At 32.7% G+C, this 19,470-nt stretch overlaps 2 protein-coding genes across 4 annotated transcripts; both read left to right on the forward strand.

Moving 5' to 3' along the window:
- The first annotated feature begins 9,892 nt into the window (after positions 1-9,892).
- On the forward strand, positions 9,893-17,120 carry LOC116139893 (probable inactive receptor kinase At5g10020). 3 transcript variants are annotated; one of them, XM_031425527.1, is made up of 3 exons: positions 9,893-11,097; positions 12,184-13,842; positions 16,318-17,120. In XM_031425527.1, exons 1-3 carry the CDS (start codon positions 10,146-10,148, stop codon positions 16,893-16,895), a joined length of 3,189 nt encoding a protein of 1,062 aa, XP_031281387.1. In that variant the 5' UTR covers positions 9,893-10,145; the 3' UTR covers positions 16,896-17,120. The 3 variants fall into 3 exon arrangements, with proteins under 3 accessions (XP_031281387.1, XP_031281385.1, XP_031281386.1); XM_031425525.1 differs by lacking the exon at positions 16,318-17,120 and adding an exon at positions 14,616-15,374; XM_031425526.1 differs by lacking the exon at positions 16,318-17,120 and adding an exon at positions 13,951-14,578.
- Positions 17,121-18,258: 1,138 nt separating this feature from the next.
- LOC116139866 lies at positions 18,259-19,470 on the forward strand. The gene has a single exon (XM_031425502.1). The coding sequence runs from the start codon at positions 18,259-18,261 to the stop codon at positions 19,468-19,470; it is 1,212 nt and encodes a 403-aa protein (XP_031281362.1).

The following is a 19,470-nucleotide window of genomic DNA, read 5'->3' on the forward strand; positions in this document are numbered from 1 at the left end:
TACTTTTTGTAAAATGCCATGTGTAGATGAATTACACCCAATCATTCCAGATAAGGCTTGCATTCTACGATCAACATTCAAAAACTTCATATAAGCTTCATGCACTGCAAACGCGTCACAAAATTACAAATCTATCATTATAATAGTATAGTACTCTATCGACACGGGAAAATCGCTAAGTATTATTGGGATTCAGGAGAGGTTTTCAATACTTTCTGAATATCGCAAATGCAGTTAATACCTAACTTCGCTTACAGGTCATCCATGTTAAAAATTCTAGAAAAAATAAAAAGAAGTTATGGGATTTGGCCTTACTTGAAACTGAAAGCTGATAAATCTGAGAATATTATTAATGGTGGTTTGTCATGTTCATCTTCCTTTTGTATCTGCAGAATCACAGGTTGATTTACATTTCATTAATCGAGCTCAGAGAATTGTCATTTTGTATATTACAGGACAATTTTACACTCCCTTCCTTCCGTTTTTTTGTCTCTTCTTTTAGTTGTTTCTGGGTTTGTCTTATTAATATGCAAAATGATTCAACACTAGGCATCTTGGAAGGAAGATTGATTTCAGATGCTTCTTAGAAAGGATTCAAAATTCATTTTACATATTTTTTTTTATTGATTATCATATTTTCATTAATTAAGATATATTAACTTTGAGTTACAATCGTAATTCGAATACAATCATTATAAAATATGGTGTTTTATACCCTAAAATCTCCTTATAATGTTATGTTTAACAGTTCTATAACACAGTTCGTCATTTCTATAGACTTTTTTTTTCTTCTTTAAATCTAGATTAAAACGCTTGCCAATGACAGAATGTGACGTTCTAAATCGTAAAATAACAAACTCTGTTAATGTTGAACTTTGACACCAATGACTTACACGCGTAAACTGTTAAGTGGATTTATAAATTAAATGTGATATGAAAATGTGCAATGAAACAAGAGACGATTTTTAAAGTGGTTCAGATGCTCAAAAGCGAATCCTACGTCCATTATATATGTATTAATTGATGATTACAGTCAGATCGCGTACAGCGATATCCTTAATCGCGTAGGGCTTGGGTAGGTGGATAATTCCTAGCCACTCACAAGCCAGACTTTCACCTGCCACACTGACGACAGTCTTACCTCTTCTGTTCTTGCACAACGTGACAACGTTTGGATGGTACAAAGCCTTCTTGAACTCTGATTGGCCCTTGCTAGCATGAGCTTACGTCAACCCTGAATTTTTAGACATAACACTCTCATATATAAGAATCAACTCTTAGGATGATAGTTCAACTTCAACTTCAAAGTCCACACTTAAAAATATTCGTACTAATTAACGACGATCGTTAATTATTACCTGATAATCAACTATTTAATTCATTCTTTTTAAGTCAGAAAATCCAATTCTGTCAACAAACCACCCACAGAATTGTTGAACCACATTTCTTGAACTTGAGGATCAAAATTATTGATCTGAATTAAACTAATTAACAAGAATATTAAATAATGATAATCACATAAGTCAAATAAAAAATCAATTAAATAAATATGGAAATTTTACTAACAAGTCTAGATGTGACAGAAAATGCTACAAAAGGGTAGCTTGAAAATGTTCCCTGAAAATGCAATTAAAAATTCAATTAAATCACAAAAGATTCCACAAGTCATGTTCACTTGTAATACAAATTAATTATAATAATTATTTAATTATTATAATTCAATATTTATTGTCTCTGTTTCTTACAATGTGATCAAAATGAATCTTCTATGAACCCATTAGAAATTTAAATTAAGAGTTATTATCTCTCGCCTCCATTGAAGTTTAAGGAAATGTCNTTTACTAACAAGTCTAGATGTGACAGAAAATGCTACAAAAGGGTAGCTTGAAAATGTTCCCTGAAAATGCAATTAAAAATTCAATTAAATCACAAAAGATTCCACAAGTCATGTTCACTTGTAATACAAATTAATTATAATAATTATTTAATTATTATAATTCAATATTTATTGTCTCTGTTTCTTACAATGTGATCAAAATGAATCTTCTATGAACCCATTAGAAATTTAAATTAAGAGTTATTATCTCTCGCCTCCATTGAAGTTTAAGGAAATGTCTGTAAAACCCTTAAAGTATGAGAAATCATCAATAACTTCCCTTTGGATATGGAAAAATCATCACTTACCTCAGATGATCAAACTTAACATGATCAGGGAAGGGAGCTAGTTGATGAGTTCTAATGCTTATGGTGTCCTATTGATATTTTCTTAAACCTCAAGGGAGACAAGAGATAATAAGCCATTAAATTAAGCCATTTTGAGTTTAACATGATCAGGGAAGATTAGCGATAATTCTATGTGAGATGAAAAGGGAAATAGCTCATAATTTCTACTGCTTATGGGGTCTTTCTGATATTTTCTTAAATGTCAAGGGAGGTAAGGATACTGAGCCATTTGGGTTTGACTTGGCTAGCCATGGCTCTAGTGCTCTGAGCCAGGTCAAGTGAACCAGAGGACAATTATCAGACTTTTAGTCTTGTGACTCACAAAATCCAAGAAGTATGTTGGAGTAGTGTGATTAAGATAAGGCTATATTAGATTCATAATTCTACAAGGGTGACTTTGAAAATTTTACAAAGATTTAGGGTTCATATGTTATAATGTTAAGTGTTTTCTCGTTAGAAAATTATGGGGGTAATTAAATCATATAATGTCATTGGGGTGATATTATAAATGGTTTTAGATCAAAGGATTTAAATTATTAAGAAAAAGAAAAAATAAAAAAATAAACTATCTCAATTATATATATATATATAACCTTGAATATTCTCTCAAATCGTACTGAGGATTAATTTAAATCTGAATTATCACTTAGTATCATAATAAATTGAAATCAATAAAATTTCAACCAAACCTTTAAAAACAATAAAACTTTATATTTAACGTTAATTGACAGTCATAATCAATGGTTTGGTTTCGAAAAAATGTTGGTATATTATGAATTTTAGCTGTTCATTTTGTCAATCTAATAGTATTTAAAGCTTTTAACACTAATGAATCGACAAAGAAAAAGGGTTCACAAACAATGTAAAAAAATTTAATTACACTATCCCGAACCTTATAAAAATATGACCGTCTACATCAGAAAATGACTTAAAACTTGTTAAAACCCATAGATAGTGGGTAACAATGACAATTAATCAAATTATAAAGCATGTTTATTATTATAAAAAAATATGGGCTTTAAAAAATTGAAAAAAAACAACTGTATGCCAACATATATACTGCAGTAACCAGAGAAGCATAGCATAAAATATATTTATTTATAAATAAATAAATAATTATATTCTGTTTGGTCCACATGTTTGGATTGCTTCTTTGAATCAGCTTTTTAAAGTTTATTACTTTCCAGTTTGGACTCTTCTACCAAACACCACTTTAATATTTATTTATTTATTGATATTATTATTATAATACCCAGTGGCCAAAATTTATATTTGTGCTTTGCATGTACTCAAAACTATCCAGTTAATCTTTAGACCATAATTCAACAGTACAGATAAGAGGTAATGTTACCTCAATATTGCAAATTGATTTTATACGAATTATGTTATTGTAAGTAACATTACTATGCTCCTGAACCATTAGACTATGGTTCGATTAACCTTCAAACCACAATATCAAGATTCAAGTGAGAGTAACGTTACACTCGATATTTTATACTAACCCTGCTCGATTGCTCGTATAAAGGTCTTCATAGAGAGAGCTGTAACATTACCCTCGTCCTCCTAAACCATTAGATCATTGTACAATTTAATCAACCTTCAAGCAATAATATAAAGATCTAGATAGAAAATAACGTTACACTTAATACTGTAAAATAACTCTGTTTACACATAAAGAGGTCATTTAAAAAAAAAAAAAAAAGATAAAATACTTATAAGTAATAAAGGTACTATTTTCAAGCAGATTCTAAACGAATGATAATTACTGATACAATAACATTATTAAAACCGATAAAATAGTGAAATTTATGTACATGGAGTGTTAATTTACTTGCTAAGTGACATTATTATTGTGATTTAACATGAATACACAAATAGATTTTATTAATTAATTATTGCGTAGCTAGAAAATTAAGTTGAAGATCCCCATAATATTGATCCAATAATTCAACAAATAAAATCTACCTCACAAGCTAAGCTAGCTAATTAATTAATTAAAAGATTAATAATGTAATTAAGGGAGAGAGTTGGTGTAGATGTAATCTTCATGCACTAAAAAACTCTCTTCTGTTTCTGATGCCCCACTCTTTCCTTCCTTGCACTCAACTCCCTCCTCTCCACACTCAACTCCCACCTGCACTCAATTAATTATCCATATCAATCGTCACGACATAGCAAATATATACAGAAGAACTTATAGTCTTAGATGAAACAGATATATCAACTGTATTATGTGTAGTATAGGCATATGTACAACGAGATTATACTCGTTCTATTTAAGACTACTATTTCTATACGTATACGTACGAAATACAAATACAGAAAGATCAGAAACATCATAAACTCACCACATTACTGGCGAAATTCTGAGCACCAACTGCAAGTTCCTTGGCAATGTCCTCTTTCCCACCATGAACAACAAACATCAAGAAGAAGAAGAAGAGAAGAGCAAGAAAGTGAAAGAAACTACTTGAACTTTTCACCATTGAGACAAAATCAAAAGAAAGAGAAGCTCTCAAGTTTCTTTCATTGCACAATCTGTATAGTGGTAGAATTAAATTAAATTATTCATTAAATAATTTTTATTTATATGAGAGAAATAGTGAGAGTTTTAAGCTCTCTTTTGACCTGTCTCCAGATTCCTTGGCAATAAGCTCATGCCTCTAGAAAATGGGTTGGCTAATTTGGTGTTTACTAGCTCAAAAAATATTATAAAATTAACAAATAAATTTAATTTAATTAATAATTATATATGAGAGAGAGGGACAAGGGAGTTGTAAGATGTTTGGTGTACAGTACATTTGATTCTTCACTTAATTAATTGCCACCGTCTAAATTTGATTATTTTTAAATTGGGATTTGTATCTTTACGTATCCAATTTAATTACTTCATAATTTTTTATATAAATTCTTATTTATTGATTCGATATAATCCGAAAAATTGATATAAAAGTTAAAAATAGTTAAATTTAAGGTTGAGTTGTAGATTTTTCAAAATTAGATCACTGTAAATTACAGGCTAAGAATTTATATTATAAATTTGTATGATAATAAATTAACCCGTTATTTTATATTCCGTCATATAACTTATATCATGATTGTTAATATAAGTCCCTATTTAAGTATATATTAGTAATTACTAATTAATGAAAAAAATTAGTAAAATATAATACATTTTGATTATATATTTCCATGTGCCTATTTTATGAAAACTTATATGTAATTAATGCATTATTTGTATCTAATAATATTTTTGATAAGCCTTCGAAAAATACTCTACATTGAAAAATAATCTAATATCTAAAGATATTTTATTTATTTATATTTGTTCCACTAATTTAAAAATTATCTAGAATTTCTCCTAAGTTATGTCATTCAATAAGCCTTTGAGGCTATATGTTGCTCTACCCTTTTTTATGTATTTAACAAAATAAACATGTGAAATATTATTTTCCTTTATTTTTTATTTTATGTCATCAAAAAATCAATTGATTTAGAATTTACGTAGAATTTTTTTTTTTTTAAAACAAGAGATATAAAAGTAATTTTAAAACACGTTTTTTATTAAACTGTTTTCAAAACAGTCTTCAAACACAATCATACGAAGTAAATAAACTCCAAAAAATTAAAATTATATATTTTTTTAAATATTTAATTTTGAAAACAGTTTTTGAACCATTCAAAATTACAAATTATTTACAAATATTTATTTTTTAATTATTTATTTATTAAAAAAATTTGGGCTTCATATTGGGTTTAGTTGGTGTTCATTGGGGCCAATAAACTTCCAACTAACTACACACGTGTATGATGATTGGCAGTGGACTTTTTTGTAAAACATCTTAAAGGCATTTCTATTAAGAAAAATATTTTAAATTTAATTTTCCAAATAAAACGTTTTTTTATTTTTTATTTTTTATTTTCTTTCAAGTTAGATTAGATCTTGTTTTATCTTAAATCTAAATAAAAGTTTAAGATATTAAATAGTCACTTAATATTGAAAGTAATCATCACAAAATTGGAGTTAATGAGATTATTTAATTAGATTAGTTGAAAATTGAGAATTGGATGAGAAACCGAGTCGAGATCAAGATGATTAAGATTGATTTGATATGATTTGTGATTTGATTTGATTAGTTGAAAGTTTTATGTGATATATGAGTCGAATGCGAAATCCTTAACTCTAACATCATATTTTTAAAATTACTTGACTAAAAAATTTAAGCTACCAGACAAAGATCCAATATTAATAATTTAAATCCAACATATATTTATTTAATGTTAAACATAAATTTAAGAAAAAATGATTAACTATAAAAAATTAACAATGGGATATCTTATTATATCATGATTAAATTTATTTTTGAAATATTGTAACATGGTAATATAACATTTATCATATTTACAAGTTATATTTCGATATAAGTTTAACATTCAATGTTTTAATTTATATAAAATTCTCTTATGATTGAAATTGAACTAATTTTCTCATAAATATAATTTATATAAAAGTAAGGCTAGCGTAACAATCCATAGTCACGGTCTCTCACTTAAATTGAGAATACTCAAATAAGGAATCGAACCTGAGATCATGTGCCTATCCACACTATCTTCGATTTGCCTAAACCATCTGGGTTACTGACGGATGGGTAGTTTTTTTATTTTTTCTTTCCACTTATATATAAAAGTCAACACAAAATAAAATTTCAATAGTGACTATTTAACTTTAATTATGAAAAATTAATTATCAGTAATAAATTTTAAAACTCAAGTGGTTTTTAATTGCCCTAAAGATCAATTCAAAATTTTCATAATTTTTTTTTAAGAACTTCTCCTTTACATGAGAAATCTTTACCTACTTTCCAAATAAAATTAATTGTTTATAGTTAGGCCAAATATAATGACAATTAGATGTATAATTAATTGTGATTATACTAATCCCATTAATTAATTATTATAGTTGAACCATCCATCCTACACTTCTTCCCTTAGAAGGCATACAATGCCAACTAACGTCGTTAGTTGGCCGTTAGTTGAGATATGTAATGGTACAAGCATGCCTATCATAGTAGATCTATACTTGAACCAAAGGGACAAGGTCAAAGAAGATTGATTTGATTCCACTCAACAGTCACAATAGTCATAATTATTGGTATGAAATAAATTTCACACCCTTGAGGTTTAAAATGTGGAAAAAAGACACCCTAAACGAGTAAACGGAAAAATAGTTGCCCATAATATTAATATATAAAAAAAAAATATTTTTTTTTTAACAAATAATCGTTGAATACTACAAATCTATCTAGTTTTCTATAAAATCAAATCAAGTTAAAATTTGAATAATAATACACTCTATATTATTCACTAATATTTACTGTTATAAGTTTATTGTTATAATATTGTAAAATACAACGATAAACTTGTGCCACATGTGCCAATGCCTTGAAGGCATCATAGACAAACAAAAATAGTCCTCATAATTTACAAATTCTAGTGGTGTTGTTAGTTTGGGGGTGATTTTGTAAATATTAAAAATGTATAGGAGTAAAATGATCCAAATAGAGCTGCGGGGGTGTTATGATTTTTACAACTTCTAACGGTGTTGTTAGTTTAAGGGTGCGTTTGTTAATATTGAAAGTATACGTAGTTCACTGTTATCTATATAAACCTTGATGGTGTTAACAGATCTCACTTAATTTAAATTCATTAAATCAATCTCATGGATCTAATAAAATATTTTAAAAATACTATATAGTGTAACATCCACACGATTATTAAAAAATTTAACTATGAAATGGTCCAATATTCCAATTTAAGGGGTGTACTATTAAATTATTTCAACTAGTTTTAGACAAAATATTTTATTTAAATTTTTCATCATATGTTTAGGGTAATTTTTTTTTTTTACTACTTCAAAATTCAAATATAACCTAAATTCTAGCAAATAATAAAAAAAAAAAATGACCGAATTCAGATTATAAAATGAAATTATTTATTTTTGTCTATTATTTGACCAGAATTTCTCATTATTAGATCATATTCCACTAGTACTTTTAACATTTTTAATCGAGTATATAATAATAATAATAATATAATATTTTCTTCCATATTGTCTTAACAATATTAACGGCTCCGTTTGGTTCACAATTTTGTGCTTTTGGGAAAAGTTTTGTGAAAAAAGTTAAAAAAAAAGTTGAATTGGGCGGGTATTACGATGTAGGATTTACAAATTAATAAAATACCCCATATGTTTGTTTTTTTACAAAACACCCCTTATAATAAAGCATTAAAAGTTAACAAAAAAACCCCCAATTCACCCTCAAATACGGACAGTCGGCCACCACTGCCGGAGGGTGGCCGGAGTCGCCGTAACAAAAACATTAAAAATATTTAGGGGTATTTAATTGAATTAACAAATTTAGGGGGTTTAAAAAATGTTGAATAAAGTTAAATAATATTGTGAGTTTTTAGGTATTTTACTGTTTAACTTTTTTGGGAATACTAAAAGTAGTATTCCCAAAATCCAACCAAACGAAGCCAACATGTCTCTTATTAGCAAATATTCCCTTAACTAGAATCTTAAGTCATATAGACGTAATTTAAGATTCTAACCCGACGATGATTGTCCTTAATTTGTTTCTTATATATAGTAGCTTACGATTGAATTTTTAGACTCATTATTCTAGAAACATTATCGATAAATAGTATTGGATTGAAATCTTAGACATGATTGAAGATTTTAATCTAGCGTAACACTACTAATTTGATAACATTATTGAACGAATACTATAATTATTTTGAAATGTCTTAACAACGAGTGTAAAATTGATTAGTACTTTAATCTTCTCGTAAGCTTTCCCTGATCAAAACATAAGATTATCGACCGTGATCAATAGCAAAAAAATAAAACAAGAAACAAGTCTCAACCCTTGATGCTAGTTAACATACACGTACTACAATATTTATGAAAACTCAGAAATATTCATATTAGAAGAACTTAATTGATTCTAGAAATATTATCACACTAACAATTATTGTTCGATATCGAATCAAAAAAGAAAAAAAATACTTAAATGTCCCATGGGAGTAAGGTAAACTTTGGCCGTAAAAACTCATTGAACTCAAGAAAATCAGTAAAACTTATATGCAGATCAATATACTTATATCATAAGATTTATAAAAACTCAAGAGATATAATATAAGAAGAAAAAACTGATTCAATGCAGATATTTAATCAAAGTGATAATCATCGGTAAATTAGAATCTGGAACCATATTAACAAGAGTCAATAACATTATCGAACAAAATGCATATCCTAAAGCACATCGAGCATGAGAAAATCAGTTAATCATACTGATTCTAAAAATATTATTAAACCAATAATTAGCGTTAGACTAAAATCTACCGAATCAGACAAGATACATGTCATAAAATAGGTCAATGGCGAGTATGGTAAATTTTGGTCTTAGGAATAGAAGAAAACCAGCTAACGCCGTCAAATGAAGCCGGCATCATCGGCATCACCATCATCAGTCTCACAGCTTACTCTTAGCTTACCCTTAGCTCACTCCCATCTTAACCCTTTCTTCCTTTCTTTACAGTGAAAGAGGGGAAAAAAAAGTAAAACAAAAAACAAACAACACAAGACAACACCATACCACACCATACACACTCTCTCTCACAAACACAACACAACAAAACATACATAAAATACTACAAATCTTGTCCTTTACAGAGTGTAGTTACTCATCCCCAACAACCAACACACCACAACACAACACACAAAACTCAGAACCAAACCCCAAAATCACACCCCTCTTCTTCTCCATCTTCTTCAACTCATTCTTTTGAGTTTTTGTTGTTAGGGTTTTGAGGTTATTTGGCATATGAATCTTTATTATTGTTTGTAATTTCTTTGTATTATGACTCACTCTTCTTCTTTGATATCTTTCTTCTTGTTGGTCTTGTTGTTCTTGTGTGTGGTTTCGAGTTCTCGGGGCTCCGAACGCGAAACCGGATCTCTGCTTGAGTTCAAGAAAGGAATTAGCAATGACCCACTTGGAAAAATCCAGTCTACATGGAATCTTTCTTCTCTACCCGACCCGAAGGCCTGCCCCGTGTCGTGGACAGGGGTTACTTGTGACCCCGCTTCCGATTCTGTCATTTCTATTGATTTGAGCCAAATGGGTTTGTACGGGGACCTGAAATTCAGCACGTTGTTGAACCTGAAGGAGTTGCAGAATCTTTCTCTTGCCGGGAATAATTTCTCGGGTCGGTTGGTGCCCGCATTGGGATCCATGAGTTCGTTGAAGTACTTGGATCTGTCGGGGAATAGTTTTATTGGTCCGATCCCGGGCCGGATCATGGATTTGTGGGGTTTGAATTATTTGAATTTGTCTGGAAATAAGTTTGAGGGAGGGTTGCAGGGGAGTTTCAGGAACTTGCAGCAGCTGAGGGTGTTGGATTTGCATTCAAACCAGTTGAAGGGCGATATTGGGCAAGTGTTGAGTGGGTTGAGGAATGTTGAGGTTGTTGACTTGAGTTTGAACCAGTTTTATGGAGGCTTAGGAGGGGTGAGTGTGGATAATGTTTCAGGCATTGTGAACACAATGAAAGCTATGAACTTGAGTCAAAATGGGTTGAATGGGAGGTTTTTTCCGGGGGATGTGATGGGGTTGTTTAAAAGTTTGGAGGTTTTGGATTTGAGTGGAAATGCGATTTCCGGTGAGTTGCCGGTTGGTTCATTTGGGAATTTGATGAATTTAAAGGTCTTGAGGTTGGGGAATAATCAGTTGTTTGGGATGGTTCCTGAGGACTTGTTGCAGAGTGTGGTTCCAATTCAGGAGTTGGATCTCAGTGGCAATGGATTCACAGGTGATGATTTTGAAATGAAATTTTAGTTTGTTTTGACATGTTTATATGGATATCAAATATGTTCCAAAGTCGAGTTTGCTTTGAATTTTTTTGTCATAGAGAATGCATTTCTGGTTGCAATATGGATGTAATTGAATTAACATGAGATGATGTAGATTATCGGGATCCAGAATTTAGCTATTATAGTTCTTTTAAAGTGGTTGTTATGTTACCCGTCTTTTCCTTCTCGAAATTTCATTTGGAACATTTTGGAGATGATTTGATGCGGTAGTATAGATCATTTTTGCATGTAGATACCTATAATGAATAATTGATTTCAGAAAAAAAGGTGTAGTAGAAGTTTGAGAAAATTAGCATTTTAGGCCTTTGGATCTTGTCATATTAGTGCCTGATAGGTGATTCTTCATGTGATGTTGACAATACAGACAATTATTTACAAAAGCCGGTCTGTCTAAAATTCATTATATAAAATTTTAAGTCCTTGGATCGATGAAGAAACTATATTCTATATGCTGATTTATGAACACAGAGGTCTCTATGCCATCCAGCAGATTAGACCATTTTTGGGTGATATTTATTGGGTTTCAGTGTGTTGTTATAAGATCTAGTTAAGTGGAAATGGCGTTTTGTCGAGTGAGTGTTTCAATACAACAGAACTTGAAGTAGCGAAAAGGATTTTAGTATGGACACTTGTTAAGAATTTTCTTTTTCTATTTGGTGGTTGAGGTAATTATTTCTACATGAATGGTCATTAATACTTTTAAGTTTATTCTAGGCCCCATAAACAGCTATGCTCAAATCATTGTCAGATATAACATTCACCTTGTAGAATTTGAGTAATTCTGAGTTCAAGCTTCAGAATAGAGAATACTGCTTATTTAAGTTCACTATAGTTTTTGCTGTCAAAGAATACTGTAGCAAACTTATTAATAATAATTTTTGTAATTGCTTTTGCTAATGATAAAATAATTTAATTGCCACTTCCGAGTTGCACTTACGTCTTTAGATTATTTGTGTAGTGAATTGTAGGCCAATTTTCGTTTATGTTGTGTTTTGACCGTAATTTTTCTTCATTCTTATATACAGGTTCTATTCCTGGGATTAACTCCACATCTTTGAATGTTTTGAACCTATCATCAAACAGTTTATCAGGTTCTTTGCTGTCTTCTTTAAAAAGCTGTAAAACAATGGATCTGAGCAGAAATATGATTTCCGGTGACATATCTGTTATGAAAAATTGGGAAACAAGTTTGGAGTTTCTTGATTTAAGTTCAAACAAGTTGTCAGGAAGCTTACCAAACTTGACTTCTCAGTTTTATAGATTAAATACACTTAATCTCAGGAATAACTTGCTAGTAGGTAACTTGCCTTCTCTAATGGAGACCACTCCGAGATTGGTTGCTGTTGACCTCAGTTCAAATGGATTTAGCGGGTCCATTCCTGGTAGTTTTTTCACCTCAAATAACTTGGTAAGCCTGAATCTTTCAAGTAATAAGTTTGTGGGGCCTATTCCTTTTCAAGGATCCCGTGCAAGTGAATTGTTAGTTCTGCCTACATATCCTCTAATGGAGTCTCTTGATCTCTCTGATAATTCCTTAGAAGGAGTCTTGCCCTCGGACATAGGGAACCTGGGAAGACTCAAATTACTGAATCTTGCAAACAATGACCTCTCGGGACAGCTACCTACTGCATTGGGCAAACTTAGTGACTTGGAGTACCTTGATTTATCTGGAAACAAATTCAACGGTCATATCCCTGATAATCTTTCATCTAGACTGATTGAGTTTAATGTATCAAATAATGATCTGTCGGGCCCCATTCCAAAAAAATTGAGAAACTTCCCTAAGTCTTGTTTCCGTCCTGGTAATCACTTGTTAATCATCCCAGATGGCATGGCATCAACAAATGATGCTGAAGGTAAGGTTCCTGCAGAAGTAAAACATCATAGTTCGAAGAACAGTATTAGAGTAGCAATCATTGTTGCCTCAGTTGGAGCTGCTTTGATGATTGTTTTTGTTTTGCTGGCCTATCATCGGGCACAGCTGAAAGAATTTCATGGTAGAACGAAATTTAGTGGCCAAACTGCGGGGAGCGATATTAAGGAAGGAAGACTGCTTTCCCTTTTCAATTTCCACTCAAACGTTCAGCGCCCACCAACTTCCTTGAGCTTTTCAAATGATCACTTGCTTATTTCAAAATCAAGGTCATTATCTGGGCCGACGGAATTTGCAACTGAAATTACTGAGCAAACTGAGGGAGTGGCTGCCGGTTCAGCGTCTATGAATCCTAATTTGATGGATATTCATCCTGCAACATCTGGAAGGAAGTCCTCTCCAGGCTCTCCATTGTCTTCCTCACCCCGTTTTGTTGAGGCATACGAACAGCCTGTGAAGCTGGATGTGTACTCACCAGATCGGTTGGCTGGAGAACTGTTCTTCCTGGATGCTTCACTGGCGTTCACAGCTGAAGAATTATCTCGTGCCCCAGCTGAAGTTCTTGGTAGAAGCAGCCATGGAACTCTGTATAAAGCTACTCTAGACAATGGGCATATGTTGACTGTGAAATGGCTGCGGGTGGGGCTGGTCAAACATAAGAAAGAATTTGCAAAGGAAGTTAAAAAGATAGGATCTATGAGGCATCCAAACATTGTTCCACTGCGAGCATACTATTGGGGACCTAGGGAACAAGAGAGGCTTCTTCTAGCAGACTATATCCAGGGAGATAGCTTGTCCCTACATCTTTATGGTAAGAACTCTTCTGAATTTATATTTTTGGATTATTTTTAATCCTTTCCTGCTAACTTTCTCAGTCACATTTTGAGTACACTACTAAGGTCATTTAAATCTTGAATAGGTCTTGAATGATACTTTATGGTCTTTCTACATTTACTTCAGTACGGTCTTTCCTCCAATAGGGGAGTTTCCATTAGTTGGACGTGATCCACATTGGATGCTTATGCCTCTAATGCTGCCCTATGGGCCTGGCTTGCTATTCAGGTTTCTGACAAGCCTTGAGATTGCTGATTAACAGCCATCCTAGCCTGTCATGATATCTAAGCTCGACTTTCTTGTGGATTCTGTAATATAGCTTGTGGCCTTGTAATATATTATCTGCTGGATATTTTAGCAGACTTAAGTGAGGTTTGCCCTGTTATTGTTTACTTCCTATTAACGTGGTCACATGGATAGATGTCTTATAGTTCATGTACAAATTTGGTTTCAAATGGAAAGTTGTTTTCGAGTAAAATCTGGTTGCAGTCTGCTTCTCTCCCCTGGTCTTGACATGTGTAAATTTTGGCTTGATTACAACCATTATTCTCTTAACTAAGATGTATTAGATAATTTTGCACTTCAATCTTTGGGCCAAGAGTAATCGGCTATTCTAGGTTTCATTTTTGCCACTGTCTTGCTATCTAGATTTACCTGTCCGCAACCACTGTGTTTCCTGGAGTTTTTTGCACTGCAATGAGCTCTTTTCTTTAGTCTTTTAGTATTAAATCCATATATTCATTAACGCAGAGAGCACTCCTCGAAGATACTCCCCATTATCGTTCATTCAAAGACTGAAAGTTGCTGTGGATGTGGCTCAATGTTTGTTGTATCTTCATGATAGAGGCTTGCCACATGGAAACCTAAAACCAACAAACATACTCCTGACAGGCCAAGATTACAATGTTCGCCTTACAGATTATGGTCTTCACCGCCTAATGACAGCAGCTGGAATCGCCGAGCAGATATTGAATCTAGGAGCACTCGGATATCGAGCTCCAGAACTTGCGAATGCATCCAGACCAGCCCAATCATTCAAGGCTGATGTGTATGCATTTGGAGTGATCCTGATGGAATTGTTAACCAGAAGAAGCGCTGGTGACATAATATCAGGCCAATCAGGAGCTGTCGATCTCACTGATTGGGTTCGCCTCTGTGATCAAGAAGGTCGTGGAATGGACTGCATCGACAGAGACATTGCAGGCGGGGAAGAACCCACAAAAGCAATGGACGATTTGCTCACGATATCGCTCAGGTGTATTCTCCCTGTAAATGAAAGGCCTAACATCAGACAAGTCTTTGATGATCTCTGTTCTATATCTTCTTGAAATTTTGTAAATGCGTCTTGGAATTATTTTTTTCTTGTTCCTCGACCCAATTCTCGTTCTTTTCATTTTTCGTCCCTTAATTCTTCTTTCGATTAATTGGTTTCTAGCCTGCTGATTTTGGGGCTAATCATCACATTTTTTCACTGAAAATTTTCTTGTAAAGGAACAACTCCATTGATTATTTGACGGTGTTTTGAGTTTGATAATCATCTTCAATTGGAAAAAGGATTGCAATTCTTTTGTGTTCTCTCAATGTGTTTATTTTCATAGCAAGAAATTACTTAAGCCTTTTTGGCCATCTTGTACTAGTTTGAGACATTAATGAGATAGATTATTAACGAAAAACTGCACTATTTGAACACCACAATCCTTTAATGCAAATACTTGGTATCGATTAATAGTTTATTTCTCTCTGATAAAAGATCAATGGTCAAACTTTTTTATTTGAATATACTCATAGATAATTTACATGGTTAAAGGTTATTGTTTTATGGTTTAGACAAAGGTTTTTCAATTCTGAACTCACGGTTGCTTTTATTGGCATTTTGAGAATTTTTGTTTGAATGATGAATAATTAATTTTGCATGGGGAATAAGCCAACAATAATAAAGTTTAGTCAAAACGCCTTTACATTTAGTTACCAAACAAAATAATTGCATAACAACCAACTTGATTTTTTTAATAAAATAAGAAAAATAAAAAAAATGAGAAAAACAAGAAACCCACAAAAAATGAGGTTAACATCACATCACTAATAGTGGGTTAATTCTATTTCTTCTTATGATTTTTGGCTAATTATCACAACATATAATTTTCTGTTGATTACTGAAAAAGCCTGATTGAGCTCAAATTAGTCTTAATAATAATTAAATTATTAGGTTAGTAATATGTTTATTAAAAAAAAAAAATGACTGAAAAATATTAACATATACACCCCNGTTAGATAATTTTGCACTTCAATCTTTGGGCCAAGAGTAATCGGCTATTCTAGGTTTCATTTTTGCCACTGTCTTGCTATCTAGATTTACCTGTCCGCAACCACTGTGTTTCCTGGAGTTTTTTGCACTGCAATGAGCTCTTTTCTTTAGTCTTTTAGTATTAAATCCATATATTCATTAACGCAGAGAGCACTCCTCGAAGATACTCCCCATTATCGTTCATTCAAAGACTGAAAGTTGCTGTGGATGTGGCTCAATGTTTGTTATATCTTCATGATAGAGGCTTGCCACATGGAAACCTAAAGCCAACAAACATACTCCTGACAGGCCAAGATTACAATGTTCGCCTTACAGATTATGGTCTTCACCGCCTAATGACACCAGCTGGAATCGCCGAGCAGATATTGAATCTAGGAGCACTGGGATATCGAGCTCCAGAACTTGCGAATGCATCCAGACCAGCCCTATCATTCAAGGCTGATGTGTATGCATTTGGAGTGATCCTGATGGAATTGTTAACCAGAAGAAGCGCTGGTGACATAATATCAGGCCAATCAGGAGCTGTCGATCTCACTGATTGGGTTCGCCTCTGTGATCAAGAAGGTCGTGGAATGGACTGCATTGACAGAGACATTGCAGGCGGGGAAGAACCCACAAAAGCAATGGACGATTTGCTCACGATATCGCTCAGGTGTATTCTCCCTGTAAATGAAAGGCCTAACATCAGACAAGTCTTTGATGATCTCTGTTCTATATCTTCTTGAAATTTTGTAAATGCGTCTTGGAATTATTTTTTTCTTGTTCCTCGACCCAATTCTCGTTCTTTTCATTTTTCGTCCCTTAATTCTTCTTTCGATTAATTGGTTTCTAGCCTGCTGATTTTGGGGCTAATCATCACATTTTTTCACTGAAAATTTTCTTGTAAAGGAACAACTCCATTGATTATTTGACAGTGTTTTGAGTTTGATAATCATCTTCAATTGGAAAAAGGGTTGCAATTCTTTTGTGTTCTCTCAATGTGTTTATATTCATAGCAAGAAATTACTTAAGGCCATCTTGTACTAGTTTGAGACATTAATGAGATAGATTATTAACGAAAAACTGCACTATTTGAACACCACAATCCTTTAATGCAAATAGTTGGTATCGATTAATAGTTTATTTCTCTCTGATAAAAGATCAATGGTCAAACTTTTTTATTTGAATATACTCATAGATAATTTACATGGTTAAAGGTTATTGTTTTATGGTTTAGACAAAGGTTTTTCAATTCTGAACTCACGGTTGCTTTTATTGGCATTTTGAGAATTTTTGTTTGAATGATGAATAATTAATTTTGCATGGGGAATAAGCCAACAATAATAAAGTTTAGTCAAAACGCCTTTACATTTAGTTACCAAACAAAATAATTGCATAACAACCAACTTGATTTTTTTAATAAAATAAGAAAAATAAAAAAAATGAGAAAAACAAGAAACCCACAAAAAATGAGCTTAACATCACATCACTAATAGTGGGTTAATTCTATTTCTTCTTATGATTTTTGGCTAATTATCACAACATATAATTTTCTGTTGATTACTGAAAAAGCCTGATTGAGCTCAAATTAGTCTTAATAATAATTAAATTATTAGGTTAGTAATATGTTTATTAAAAAAAAAAAATGACTGAAAAATATTAACATATACACCCCTTAAACTCGAACCTCTCTCCCTTCAAATCAAACCACTCCAAATGTGTAAACTCAATTTTTTTTTTTTCTAAAATTTTTAATAGTCTTTATTTAATAAAATACACGTTTAAAATAATATGTTTCATTAAAAAATAATAACATATATTAGGGTACTATAAATGAGAAAAAAAAAATTTAAATTACATTTTTATAGATAGACGAACACTTTATTAGTTTACATTTTTTTTCAAGATGCATTTTCAAAATTTTTGTTAATTGATGAAAAATATCCATTTATAGATAAAATTTCCCTTTTAGTTTTATCCTATCTTGAAAGACCCGTTAAAATATAGTTATTGAAAGACCCATAAGGATTCATATTTTTCAAAGGAACCCCTAGACAAACCCCTAAAACCCTCTTCTCCCTGCCTCACTCCAAAACCCCTCCCAAAAATATGCAAACTCTCAACTGCCTGCATCACCATCTTCACCTTCCCTTCAATGTCCCTCCAAAACCTCTCAAATTCACCCTCATTTCATCCCTCTTCTCCTCCTCCTCTCTCAGAAAACCTCCAAAACCCACCAACTCTTTTCTCCACGATTACCTCGTTCAATCCTTCAACCTCCCCCCTCAAAAAGCCCTCTCCATCTCCTCCAAGTACTACTATATTAAAAGCCTCCAAAAACCCCTCTCCGTTCTCCAGTTCCTCCGCTCTCTCGGCCTCTCCGAACCCCACATCCTCTCCTGCGTCCGCGTGACTCCCAACATCCTCTTTTACGACGTGCCCAAGACGCTGAAGCCGAAAATCGAGTTCTTTCGGCAACTGGGTCTGGTGGATTCTCAACATCTGGGTAAGTTTCTTTCATCAAATTCCAAGCTTTTGACTGTTAGTTTAGAGAGAAAGTTGATTCCTTGCATTGAAATTCTCAAGAAAATCTTGGTTAATGATGGGAATAATGAAGATTTAATTAGGGTTTTGAGGAGGTGTAATTGGGTTGCTGCAATGGACCCCAGTTGGAGATTGTTGAATAATGTCTCATTCTTTGAGAATTGTGGCATTGTTGGTTCTCAATTGTCCATGTTGTTGAAGAGGCAACCTAGATTGTTTGCAATGCAAGAAACTAAGGTTAGAGGGCTTGTGAAAAAGGTTTTGGATATGGGGTTTTCAGTCGATTCTAGGATGTTGGTTCACGGGGTTCATACAATTAGTTGTATGGCTGAGGAGACTTTCGAGAGAAAGTTGAAGCATTTTAGGGGTTTTGGGTATTCAGATAGGGAATGTATGGAGATTTTTAGGAAGGCGCCAGCGTTGTTTAGGGGGTCTGAGGAGAAGTTGATGTTAAGACTTGAGTTCTTTTTGAATGAGGTTGGGTTTGAGAAGGAAGTGTTGGTTTGTCAACCAGCATGTTTGATGTATAGTATGGTGGATCGAGTTGTTCCCCGGCATAGAGTTCTACAAATTGTGAATTCGAAGAGGTTGGTGAAGAAGGACCCTAGTTTTCTCTCTGTGTTGAGATATTCTGAGCAGGAATTTGTGGAGAAATTTGTGGCGAGTTTTCCGGATAGCGCTGAGGAATTGCTTGTAGCTTACAAGGGTCATGTGTTGGATTCTTCTTCTTCAGCCTCATCTGAAGAAAAAGATAATTCAGAGCAAAAAGAGTCTTGA

Source organism: Pistacia vera, unplaced genomic scaffold (genome assembly GCF_008641045.1).
Source record: "Pistacia vera cultivar Batoury unplaced genomic scaffold, PisVer_v2 Contig36, whole genome shotgun sequence".
NCBI classification, from domain to species: domain Eukaryota; kingdom Viridiplantae; phylum Streptophyta; class Magnoliopsida; order Sapindales; family Anacardiaceae; genus Pistacia; species Pistacia vera.

Excerpts from the sequence above, each read along its gene's own strand:
- LOC116139893 (XM_031425527.1), top strand. The coding sequence starts at position 10,146 with ATGACTCACTCTTCTTCTTTGATATCTTTCTTCTTGTTGGTCTTGTTG. Across the intron at positions 11,098-12,183 it reads CAGTGGCAATGGATTCACAG|GTTCTATTCCTGGGATTAAC; the intron begins GTGATGATTTTG and ends TCTTATATACAG. Across the intron at positions 13,843-16,317 it reads CTTGTCCCTACATCTTTATG|AGAGCACTCCTCGAAGATAC; the intron begins GTAAGAACTCTT and ends TCATTAACGCAG.
- LOC116139866 (XM_031425502.1), top strand. The coding sequence starts at position 18,259 with ATGCAAACTCTCAACTGCCTGCATCACCATCTTCACCTTCCCTTCAAT.